Source organism: Calonectris borealis, chromosome 1 (assembly GCF_964195595.1).
Source record: "Calonectris borealis chromosome 1, bCalBor7.hap1.2, whole genome shotgun sequence".
NCBI lineage: Eukaryota > Metazoa > Chordata > Aves > Procellariiformes > Procellariidae > Calonectris > Calonectris borealis.
In genome coordinates this window covers 81,316,894-81,329,836 of record NC_134312.1, presented here as the reverse complement: position 1 = coordinate 81,329,836, position 12,943 = coordinate 81,316,894, and the positions used below count along the sequence as shown (strand labels likewise).

At 39.7% G+C, this 12,943-nt stretch overlaps 1 protein-coding gene across 1 annotated transcript in view; it reads left to right on the top strand.

The window, feature by feature from the left end:
* LOC142087860 (potassium voltage-gated channel subfamily KQT member 1-like) overlaps positions 1-12,943 on the top strand; it is a 511,647-nt gene that overhangs the window by 42,551 nt on the left and 456,153 nt on the right. Inside the window, exon 4 of the mRNA XM_075162580.1 lies at positions 8,931-9,057. Coding sequence (XP_075018681.1) covers positions 8,931-9,057 — 127 coding nt within the window. The remainder of the gene's footprint in view (positions 1-8,930; positions 9,058-12,943) is intronic.

Sequence of the window (12,943 nt, the reverse complement as noted above, 5' to 3'; positions counted from 1 at the left end):
AAAAATAGTTGGGACTGTAGTTAATTTTCTTTGTAGAAAAATTGTTACCTGCCTAAATAGAATCAAAAAGTAAATATTCCTCTCCAACTCACCCAACTCACTTGAATGGTAGTTGTCACAGGTAATGTGACTAGAGCACCATGTGCTTCCCTCATTAGCGTACAACTTCATTCTGTAGAGGAAATAGCAAATGTTGGTAAACTGAAAGGTAAAGATACTCCCGGTATGAAGTCAGTAAATTCAGCATATTTATCAGGCGTGCATGGAAACATTTTTTTAAGAAATGTTAAACAAATCCATTTGTATCCAAACAACAGACTTTTAAACATTAAGTGCATTGGTTTCATCTAAGAGACGTAAGTCTGAATAAGCCGATGATACTATAGGACACTTAGCAGTGTTTGGCATCTTGTCTTCCATATATTGGATATTATATTTTCACATAATGGTGTCTGTCATCTTTATAAGAGTAAGCATGATGGTAGGAAATAAGTATTTTCAGTATCAGTAGGTTTTCATAGCATTTGAGTAACTATTAAGCTAAACAGGTCACTAAATTGACATTTTCAACTCTAAGGACTGGAAAACCTTGAAGACAGGTTATCAGATTAAATTTTGGACATAAGTACACGTGTGCAAACATTTGGACTATTAAACCTTTATGCCTGCTTCTGAGGCTTCATTGTTTTGAGCTGCCATTCCTTGATTGAATCTTCGTGAGCACACACTATTCATTTAGCCATCCCACTTCCTCCTTTTACCCGAGCACCTAAATATTCCAATAAAAAAAGTGAAGAGAGCCTTGTGTGTGCTCTCCACCTAAAACACAGCTGCAGCTGAGAAAATACTCGTCTTTTTCATGTGTGCACTTTAATCACTCCAGCCGAACTCCTTCCCTTCTCCTGCTTCCCCCGTGCAGTTATCCATAACCGTACTGGAACATATTGTAAATTCCAGGCTATATATTTCATTTACACATGCTCCTGTATAAAATGTTGATTTTCTGTGTTAATGTGAGCATTTTTTTATTTGGTCATCAATTACATTCTTGGGTAAAAGTTGATGGCTTTTCCACAAGAGTTTCTTATTTGACTGATTGAATTAGATACGGATGGAAGTTATTTGCATACATATTTCCCTTTAAGCTTATTTTTTCATATTTTTAATAAAATTAATAAAATGGAGTTATACTAAGAATAGCATAAACATGGTTACATATTATTTCATGATTTATTTTTGTGGGGGAAAAAGAAAGACTTATGTAGTGGCTAGACTTAAGAAAAAGAAAAAAAGTACAAAGATTAAATGAGTTTAAGGGCTTCCATCTGACTGGGCAAAGGATATTATAGGTGTGTGTTTTGGTATTTTTTTTCCCAGACAACAGGGACAAGCACAGAATAATGGAACGCTGCCACTGACTTTAGCAGAGATATTAGGTAGTACAAGCCCAGTTTAAAATCTGTGATTATATTATATGTCAGTTCTTTACGGTGGATAGGCAGCTACTGTTAAATGCTTTCCCTAGTATTACTGTGGCAATTTGAATTGCCAAGAGTATCCTTTACCACTAACAAAACAGGAAGAGACTAACATCTGAGCATGAAGAATCTGGTCCGTACTGTTGTTTCCTTACTCTGTGCTCCGCTTCCTGGCAGATAATTGGAGTTGCAGCGCTGCCTAAAGACCCTCTCCACTGGTCCATTTGTCAATACGGTGTGCCTCTGGCTGTGCCTCTGGAGCAGGTTCAGTGCCCCAGACAAAGCGTGATGCTCAGTGTTTTTCCACACCTGCCTCGTGATCCTTCAGTGGGGCATGGCAATGGGTCCTGGCAGTTTACGGCAGCTGTTCTGTTCAAAGGATGTGCAGCGTTGCTTTCCCTTTCTTTCCTCATAGGAGTTCAGAGAAGGGTTGCTGAGAAAAGTGGAAGGCTGACACTCAAAGCTGAGTGGCCAAGGGTATTTATTATATCTATTTTGATCAAGCCTGATGTGGCTCTTATTTTTTTCAGGTAATGGTTTGTTCCTACTTGTTATTTTTGGTTTTGATTTCATTAGAGGAGTTCATCCCTGGCTTTCTCTTGATGCCAAATGGCTTTCCAGGTTTATGAATCTGCTGAGAATCCTCCATCATGTATTTCTTCCTTCACCACTTGCAGGAGAAGGGGAAAAATACTGCTGGAAGCCTAAATAAAAAAGTTTTGCGGGATCCTTGTGAGTATAATCTCATTTTGAAAGCAAGGGTTCTGGAAAATTTCAGAAAGCTGTGAAAGATCTCAGACTGACATACAGATGAATGTCAATCATTAGGAGCATATCTGGCATACTATTTAATTTGCAGGGTTTTTTTTGCAGATTTTTTCTGGTTCATGTTTTGTCCACAACAACTCCTCACCATCTTTTGTTGCCATTTTGGTGAGAACAAGTATTTTTACTGACTTTCCAGAAAATTGCTGTTTTTTTTTTTTTCTTTAACAGAAGGTAAATGTGAGGCAATAAATTTAAGGTTCTGAAAAGTGTTTATGTGTATAGGAGGAAAAGGAGGCAGGTTAGGGCTTTTTTAAAGGTGAATTTAGTGAGGTGAGGCTTGATCAGTCTTGACAGCCCTGGAAATGGATGTCTTCTATCTTTCATTAGAAGTATACACAACAACACTGAAAATTTCAAATCTTCCTTCTTTTCTTTTTATTTTTGGAGGGACCACCTATAGAGCTGTAATGTTTGTCCAGTTTCCATGCTCTTTTGGTATTTGGCCTGTCTGAGGCTGCCAACAAATGTGCTAATTGCTGTGGTTTTGGTAATGTGGACACCTGTCCAGGACAAAATGAACTGACATCAGTAATTAATTTTAAATTTATTAAAGACGTAGGTTCCTCCTTCTTCCTCCTTCCTGTCAACAATTTATTTTTCCTTTCCATAGGCTGTGCAACCTTATTGACATCATGGTTTCCCAAACATAACCAGGATGGGTTCTTGTTGGTAGCTGAAATAAAATCATAGGTTCTGGAATTTGCCTTGAGAATAAAATACCCTCAGGCCAGATATAGTTTTAATTTCAGCTTTTAAAAGTACCCTCAGAGGATCATCAAGGAATAACCTAAGTCTAAGAAGTTTTTGCTTCCTCAGCACCTATCTGCTTGTCTCCTTTCTACACAATTTTTTACCTAACTGACCCAGTGATTCTAATATGCAGTTTCTGTAGAAATGATTCTTCCACTGCCATCAGTGTTGTCTGTTAGGACTGACATTGAATAAACTGCCACTGAGTGTCAGAAGCATGCTTTTGATGCAGTTGGATGGCACGTTTGTTTTCATTTGAATTGCTATGGATATCTTCCCTTGTCAAAGGGTAAGTTACCAACATTGTCAACAAAATCACATAAGCTATGCTTTCTAATTGTGTTTCTTCCTGTAAGACTGTGAACACATGTATTTCTGAGGTGGAGCTCAGTGGGGCTCAGCCATTTTAGTCTGCAGATAAGGACGTGGAACTGTTTGCTTCAGAAATGCTTTTTCAGCTTTGGTACTAGCTTTCTGCCTAATTACAGAAAGAAGCGCTCATGACTTGACAGTCTACTGCAAAGCTTCAGTGCTCTTCCTTCAGCAGGTCTATTAGGTCCATATAGACAGTGTTCTGCTTCCTTTGGTGGAAATAAGAGATCCTTAATAAGAGACTTGAAAATAAATGCTACTGAGTGATGATACCAGGAACCTGCTAAAAATGTAAACAATTTAATAAGTGAGAGAGCATTTTGCAAGATTCCTGAAATGGAAGAATTGTTTTCCTTTGAAGATTGTTCTTAAATTGTGCTTTGACTGTTATGCTTGAATAAATGTTTGCATTTAGATTTCAGACAGAGCACAAACTTAAAAGTATTACCTGTAGAAGCTCTAGATAATACATTAATTTAAAAAATCAAACTTGTGGAGCTAATTTGCTGTGTATTTTCTTGTGCTTCTGCCTTGAAACTGTGCTGTAAACTTTCTTAACTTTCTACTAATCCTTGGTTTTAGTCAGGCTGAAAGTGCCATGAAAACAGAGGAAGATTGTGCATATTTTCTTGGTTCTCATTCCAGGCAAAACAAGGAGGTAGAAATGAATACAGAAATGTTAACCTAACTTTGTTAAAAATCAAAATTGACGTGAAGTTTTGCATATTAGTGTAGAGTTTTTCTTATCTGTTTTTCAGCTTTAAAATATTTTGGTCTCTTTTCAAACATTCAGAATGTCAGTTTTAAAGACATGTTGGCATTGTTATTCAGTGAAAATTGTGATTTAAGTGTGTTCAGTCTTTGGACGTTTTAGAATTCCCCAGGTGTAGATTGCAAGCATGTTTAAGTTAAAATACAAATATTTTCCAAAGTTGTAATTTATGTAGTAGGTGTTTGGTGACTCTGAGTTACTGGATACAGTTTGGGTTGGAAGAGAGCCTAGAAGCTGTATTTTGGTTGTGCTAGCATATTGCAATGGCAGGGGAAAACAAGGAAGGAAGGAAGGAAGATCTCAACAAATCTGTCCATGTTGTGATCTTTACTAATCTGCTTTCTTTAGAAGTATCTCAAAGTATACCGATTCTTGGTTATGCACGAGTGCTTTACAATATAGTGCTATAGAGGGAAGCAATATTAAAATATGGATCATTCATTTATTTTTTATGCTGTATATATACTGGTCGCCTCAGTGGCCGAGGCGAGCAGCTCCATTACCGACACAATCGGCAGCAGAGCTCTCTAGTGTGGTGCATGGGGGGGGGTCCCGAACCGGGGGAACCTCAGGGGGAGCCGAGAGCCCTGCCAGAGCCCTCAGCTCGCGCCACAGGAGCTGACGAGACCTGGGTGGTGCCGAGCCTCCCCCCACAACAGAAACCCCTAGGGAGCGCGAGTGACCAGGGCGGGCAAACAGGGCATGGCGCGGCAGTTTGTGCGTGGGAAGGACGCTGTAGCTCGGCCGGCTCAACTGGGGAGCAATGGCAGAAGACCGTGTCCTCTCTAAACTCTGCACCTGCCACGACTGACGCAGCTTCCCAGACAGAGCTCCGACGGGAACATGCTGCCGCCCAGGCGCCAGGCTGCAGGCTGGGCCCAATGTGCAGACCGGACCCACTTCTTAGGGAAGTCTGCTGTCTTCCTGCGGCCCGGGTTAAAGGTGTGAAGAGAAAACTTCCTACCCTGGCATGACCCTCAGATTATTATCCATTATTGACTTTTCATGTAGGCAGCGATGAAGTTGCAACAAAAAGTCCACGGGCAATCAGGAGAGACTTCAGGGCCTTGGGATGACTGGTTAAGAGATCGGGAGCACAAGTAGTGTTCTCCTTTATCCTTGCAGTTGCAGAGAATGATGAGGGAAGAAACAGGAAGACCCAGCAGATCAATACCTGGCTCCGAGCCTGGTGTCACTGGCAGAATTTTGGGTTTTTTGATCATGGGTCTGTCTACACGACACCAAGCCTGCTGGCGACAGATGGAGCACATCTGTCTCAGACGGGAAAAGGATCTTTGCACAGGAGTTAGCAGGGCTCATCGAAAGAGTTTTAAATTAGATTTGAAGGGGGAAAAGGATAAAAACAGACTGCTGGAGATAAGCTTGAGAGTGAGTGGCATGCGATTTTTGAGGGACAGTGTGCTAGCGAGGTCCTTCAGTCTGCTCCACGATGTGCTGAGTACACTGGAGCACATTTGAAATGTCTCTACACTAATGCGCGCAGCATGAGGAATAAACAGGAGGAGCTAGAAGCTTTGGCCCAGTCCCAGAGCTATGACATCATTGGCATAAGCGAAACCTCATGGGATGAGTCCTGTGACTGGGGTGCCATGATGGACAGTTATAGGATCCTCAGGAGGGATAGGCAGGGCAGGCGAGGTGGGAGGGTGGCACTATATAAGGGAGGGGTCGGACTGTATGGCGCCTATAGTTGACGATGACACGGTTGAGAGCTTCTGGGTAAGGATGAAGGGGAAAGCAAATAAAGCGGATGTTGTTGTGGGAGACTACTGTTGACCATCCAGCCAGGACAACGACACCGATGAATTATTCTACAAGGAATTAAGGAATATCTCTAGATCAGCTGCTCTTGTCCTTATGGGTGATTTTAACTTTCCAGACATTAACTGGGAATATCATACAGCGGACACAAACAGGTCCAGGAAATTACTGAAGCATGTTGAAAATAACTTCTTGGTGCAGGTAGCTGACGAGGAAAGGTGCCCTCCTAGAATTGTTGTTTGTAAACAGAGAGGGACTTGTGGGTGAAGTGGTGATTGGTGGCTGTCTTGGTCACAGTGACCACAAAGTAGTTGAATTTCAGAAGTTGGTGATAGGAGAAAAACTGCTAGCAAAACTTCAATCCTGGATATGGGGAGAGCAGACTTCAGGCTGCTGAAGGAGCTAGTTCGTAAGGTCCTCTGGGAATCTGCTTTTAAAGGTATTGAGGTCCATGAATGCTGGTCACTTTTTAAGAGCCATCTCCTAAGAGCACAGGAGCAGGCAATTCCAAAGTGTCAGAAGTCAAGCAAGCGGGGCAGAAGGCCTGCTTGGCTGAGCAGGGATCTTCTTCTAGAACTTAGGTGGAAAAGGAAAGTGTACGGATATTGGAAGCAAGGACAGGCCACATGGGAGGACTACAGAGGTACTGTTCACCATGGTAGGGAGACAATTCGTGCAGCCAAAGCTCAATTAGAGTTCAAGCTGGCCAGCACTGTGAAGGACAACAAAAAGGGCTTTTTAAAATATGTTAATAGCAAAAGGAGAATCAGAGAGAGCATTGGGCTTGACGAGGTCGGTCACCTCACAAACATGGACATAGACAGAGACATTTAATGCCTTCTTCGCCTCTGTCTTCAACACTGATGATGGGCCCTGGGAACCCCGGGGCCCTGTGTTGAAAGACCGTGACTGGGGGCATGATAAACTCCCAGCTGACCCTGAACTTGTTTGAGACTTGCTGCTCCAGCTGGATGCGCATAAATCTATGGGGCCTGATGGGATTCATCCCAAGGTACTGAAAGAGCTGGCCAATGTCATCACGGAACCTCTTTCCATTATTTTTCAATGGTCTTGGGAGTCTGGAGAGGTTCCAGTCGACTGGAAGCTGGCAAATGTCCCAATTTTCAAGAAGGGTAAGAAGGAAGACCCTGATAATGGCAGGCCTGGGAGTCTGGAGAGGTTCCAGTCGACTGGAAGCTGGCCAATGTTGTCCCAATTTTCAAGAAGAGTAAGAAGGAAGACCATGGTGACTGCAGGCCTATCAGTCTCACTTCAGTGCCTGGTAAAATTATGGAGAAGGTTATTCTGGGAGTTACTGAAAAACACTTGAGAGACAACGCAGTCATTGGTCATAGCCAGCACAGGTTCAGAAGGGGAAAGTCCTACTTAACCAACTTAATTTCCTTTTATGACAAGGTCACCCATAGTTGACCAAGGGAAGTCAGTAGATGTGGTGGTTTTGGATTTTAGCAAAGCAATTGTCTGATGGATCGGGCTCAAAGGGTTGTAATAAATGGGGTTACATCAGGCTGGTGGTCAGTCATCAGTGTGGTTCCCCAGGGCTCAATATTAGGGCCAGTGCTCTTTAATGTTTCTCTAAATGATCTGGATGCAGGATTGAATCTACATTAAGTAAGTTTGTCAATGATATTAAACTAGGAGGAGCTGTGGACTCCCTCGAGGGTAGAGAGGCCTTACAGAGAGATCTGGATAGACTAGAGAGCTGGGCAATCACCAACCATATGAAATTTAACAAGAGCAAGTGCTGGATTCTCCACCTGGGATGGGGCAATCCTGGTTATACATACAAACTGGGGGATGAGGCCGGAGAGCAGCCCCGCAGAAAGAGATCTGGGGGTTTCAGTTGATGGCAAGTTGAATATGAGTCAACAGTGTGCCTTGGCATCCAGAAGGGCCAACTGTGTCCTGGGGTGAATCAAGCACAGCATAGCTAGCCGGTCGAGGGAGGTGATTGTCCCACTCTGCACTGCACTGGTGTGGCCCCACCTCAAGCAGTTTAGGACGCCTCAATATAAGGACACCATACTATTAGATTGTGTCCAGAGGGCGGCGACCAAGATGGTGAAAGGCTTTTAGGGCAAGACTTACGAGGAGTGGCTGGGGTCATTTGGTTTGTTCAGCTTGGAGAAGAGAAGGCTGAGGGGTGACCTCATCGCAGTCTACAACTTCCTCAAGAGGAGTAGTGGAGGGAGAGGTGCTGATCTCCTCTCTCTGTTGACCAGCGATAGGACACAAGGAAATGGAATGAAGCTGCATCAGGGGAAGTTCAGATTGGACATTAGGAAAAGGTTCTTCACTGGGAGGGTGGTCGGTCACTGGAATGGGCTCCCCAGCGAGCACCAAGCCTGACAAAGTTCAAGGAGTGTCTGGGTGATGCTCTTAATCATACGGTTTAGTTTGAGGTAGTCCTGCAAGGAGCAGGGAGTTGGACTTGATGATCCTTATGGGTCCCTTCCAACTTGAAATATTCTATGAATCTATTTTGAATATACAAAAGCTGACATTACACTTTCTGCTTTTATGTTTATAAATTCTGTTTCGTGATCTAGAAATGTTTCATATACTTCTTAGTTTTAGGAATGATATGCTTGTAGCCTCCCTCCATTCCTTATTTTTAAAAATTTTAACTTCTGGAAAGAAACAAAAGAAGAAGAATATTGTGGTTTTCCCTATGATATACTGATGGAATGGAGCTTAAACCATCCTTTTATTCATGCAAAACACATTCAGGACCAAATTATATCTCCCTTTTACATACTGGCTGGCATATGCATACAAAAAGTGAACAGATTAGGCACAATCCTTTGCATTGTATCTTTCATCTCAACAAGCTTATTTGTATTAGTCATAGGAATAAATTAGATGTGTAAACTGTAGTCTGTCTTTTAATGAAAAAAACTGATATTTTGTCCTTTTAATTCTGATAGGAAATAGTTTTGGTTGTGTTTTTTGGTGCTGAATATGTGGTCCGATTGTGGTCTGCAGGCTGCAGGAGTAAGTATGTTGGCTTCCAGGGAAGAATACGGTTTGCCAGAAAGCCAATATCAATTATCGGTAAGATTTAAACTCTTTTTTTTTTTCCTTGACTTTGCTATTATCATTCGTTTTAAAGTAAAGATGTCAGCTACTGCAGGGACCATATTGCAGTTCTGAGCTATGTCTATCACTCAAGCATTTACCTGCTTTGTGAACCTATGCAATTATTTCTTCTTTTGGATTGCTAGAACCAAACATTTAAAGTATGGCTGTGAGAAACAAGCAGACATCAGATTAAGAAAGGAAAAATTGTAAAGTGAAGAAATTTTTACTAAATCTGCTTGTGTAATTGGAGAAAATTGACAAGATTTTGAACACAAAATCCTTCTTTAGGTCTGCTGTAGAAAGTAAACACAAAGGTGAGTATAAATTGGGAAAAAACATGGAAATATGCAAAGTATAACTCAGGAAAAATTCCCCTGCGTAGTACTAAAGTTAAGCAGTTTTAGATGGTTTGAGGGACTGTTGTGGGTAGCATCTCTGGAGTAGGAGAGAGTTTAGGGGGAGAGGTGACTAATAGAACCTGTGGAACAGTGAGGGATTAATAAAAGGTGATGTTAGGACAAAATTGTAGTAGACCATAAAATCAGTGTTTCTGTTTTAAGCCTGTGATTTTATAGAGACTCCAGTAGAGCTGCGAATTTTATGTTACTCAAACATCAACTCATTGAGTTTTAAATAGAGCAAAGTGAGAGAGGTGAAAAGGGGAGAGAATAAGCTGATGTTTCCTTAACCATCTGTGACTTTATGGAACTTGGTGCAAAAACTCAGGAAACAACATATTCTATTATACATCTAGATGTGGGTAGTAAATAATGTGATGAGATACTGTACTCAGTTTTGGGTTATTGAGAAAGAAGTGTTTCATTACATACAAACAAATTCTTCAGCTGCTTCTAGAGCTGATATAGTTTCATGATCTAACCATGAAGCCTATAGGTAACTTTTTTCCTCCTAATCATGTTCCTGACTTCTCTTTCAATTAAGAAACACTTCTTAGGCAGGTATATTAGAGGTGCAGGAGAAAATGTGGCAGTCCCGTTAAACTGTGATTTCAACTTGATAGTGGTCCTCTATACTGGTATTGTGCATCTATCACAGTAAACATTAATGTTTGTATAGCCCTTGGAGGAGATACGATGTTTTTTATTAAGAAAAGCTAAGAATCACTACAGCTGGTTGTGCGTTCAAAGGTATCAGTACTGGTTTTACATTTAAAATTCCCCTAAGAATACAATACATTTAAAGTCAAGATTTGTTTCTACATATCAAATGCAGATGGAACTGTGTCTACACTAATCCAAATAGCTAAACTTGGGAAATACATTTGCTGTGAATGATAGAATCATACTGATTCATCTTATCATTTTCAAATCAACAAGAATAAAATACAAACACTGGAAAAAGAAATTAAAGGGTTAGAACAGAATGTAAAGTAAGGTATTCATTTTACTTTTGCATTAATACAAAGATCTTTGTTTTAAAATCAGAAAATATCATTGAAATGTCTTTGATATCAGAGAGATGTCTTTCATGGGTTTTTGTCCACACTAAAATTTGGATTAATTCCTAGAAAGTTCATCTTGGGTAGCAATTTTGAACTTCTTTAATTTCTCCCATTCTCTTTCCTTTTTTCCCCTCTTTTATTGTAAACAAAAATTATTTTGGTGCTTATTACCAGAAAGAGATTTAGTAGTCAAGCCTAGTTATTACTTTCTTTTATAAACTTGTTTAATATTGCATTCCATGCTGCATAAAATAGTATGTTAACATGCAACTTCTATAACTGGGGAAGGAAAATGTTAAGATAGGACACACTATTTCTTGAATGGTCTTTTAAAATTTTATCTAAAATGAATCTTCTCTACCTTGTAAATAAAAATTTTTTATTTTTTAGGTAGATTTTCTAAAGTTAGCCTAATTTTTCTCCTCTTTGCAGACAGATTATAGGTGTTTACCTTTAAGTGAGAAAGGACAATTCTATAATTAAAGAACCTGTCAGGAGACATAGATTTAATTAATTCCCAGCATACTAACAATCCCTAGAAAAATCACTTTGTCTCTCCGTGCTTCTGTATTCCCTACTTCACAGAATGAGCATGTCTAAAAGTGTGCGGTGCTCACGTACTATGGCAGCAGCAGTAATAGTGACACCTTTCCTAAATATTGATTTAACACTTCTATTACTTACTATTTCAGTAAGGATAGGTTAGGAGCTAAATGCTTCTGAAAATCCCAGCCTAATTAGGGTTTTAGGAAAGGCAGGTACCAAGCACAGGCAAAATCAAGAGAATGTGCTTTCACAACATCTTTTATCCTTTTGTTGTTGTTGCAGAAAATGTCACAAAGAATCAATTTATGAATTAACTTTTGTTTCTGCTGTTTTGACAACATGCAGTTTGAAAGACATAAGGGGGACATAAGTTACTGGTATAAAGACCTGAGTCCACATATGTGTGTCCATCTCATATTGTCTTTAAGTAAAGGACAATAGAACTTTATTTATGAGCACCTATAATTGGTTATGTATACAGCTCTGAAAAAGCACCAGCACCTGGTATGTAAAGCTCTTTTTGTTTAAAAAAGAAGTTACTTTGTATAAACCTAATTTATGAAGTGTCCATAGAACACAGAAGTTCAGCAAAAAAGAATGTGATGTAAATCAAATTCAAGTATGTGCATATAATCTGTTTAATTTAAGTCCTTATGGACATCATATTATCTCCAGACTGCTAAGAACACACCTGCAAGCTGAGGGCTATTTACATTCTATAAAATACTATGGCAACTAAAAATTAAATTACAAATGCAAATATTTTTACTGTTTTAAATTTAAAAAGGATTAATTGCTTTTAATCAAAAAGCATACTAGAAAGTAAACTTGTGAGAACATTAGAAACAAGTCAGCAATTTGCTCAAAAAAGCAATACTCAGGTAAGCTGTATTATAGGTGTTGCTTTGTGCTGTGCTGAAGTTTATGCATAACTAAGTAATGTTTCACTGTCAAGCTGATTTTTTAGATAAAAATGGCAGCTGTTTGAAATTTCTCAAGGATTCAGAACATAAGAGTAAGCCACAGGGTCAGTGGACTAGCAGTGGATGAGGTTTTCAAAGCTGTGTACTACACATGCTAAATTTTAGGGAATGTGATTTATGTAGGTCTGTCGTCTACATATGCAGTGCACATATTATATAGAAGACGCGATGTCATTTTTGTCTCTCTATGGCTCGTGTATGTACAGACATGTTTGCAAACATGTAAGTAGGTAGAATATTTGAGAAGGATATCCACTTATTGCTGTTTATAAATTACTGGAATTCAATTTTTAAAATTACCAAGGCTTCCTGACACTTTCTTTTTTAAAAACTAACATAAATACTAATGTAATGTTAATCTAAATACTAATGCTTGTTAGAGTTGAAAAAGTTATTTAAACAAATGTTGGCTTTTTATCCTGATATTTTCTATGCCAAGTGTCTGCTTAAATTTGAGTCTTGTGGAGACATTTCATGCAAAATGTTTAAGCTGTTCCTGAAAAAGTCAATTCTGGCTGTTTCTTATGGAGAAGCACTAGCACTTCCACACTTTGAAGCAGATACTTGAAACTTCATGAGAAAATAATAGCTTTTTGATTGTCATTGAAAATCAACTTCAAGCTGATTGACTAACAAGCCTCTGAAAAATTGGTAGTTTGTTTATGCTTAAAATGCCCTTGCTAGAGAATGCTCTTATATTCTTCAAAGATTCAATCTGCAGTGAGCCTGCACAATTCAAATTTCAGGTTTCTCTGAGCAGCAGTGCTGGGGCTGGAAGTGGAAAATCTGTTGATTTTGTTTTTATAGTGCTCTTCCCAAAACCGCCCAGGGCACATGGAAAGGGAAAATACCAGGCTTGAATGCTGAG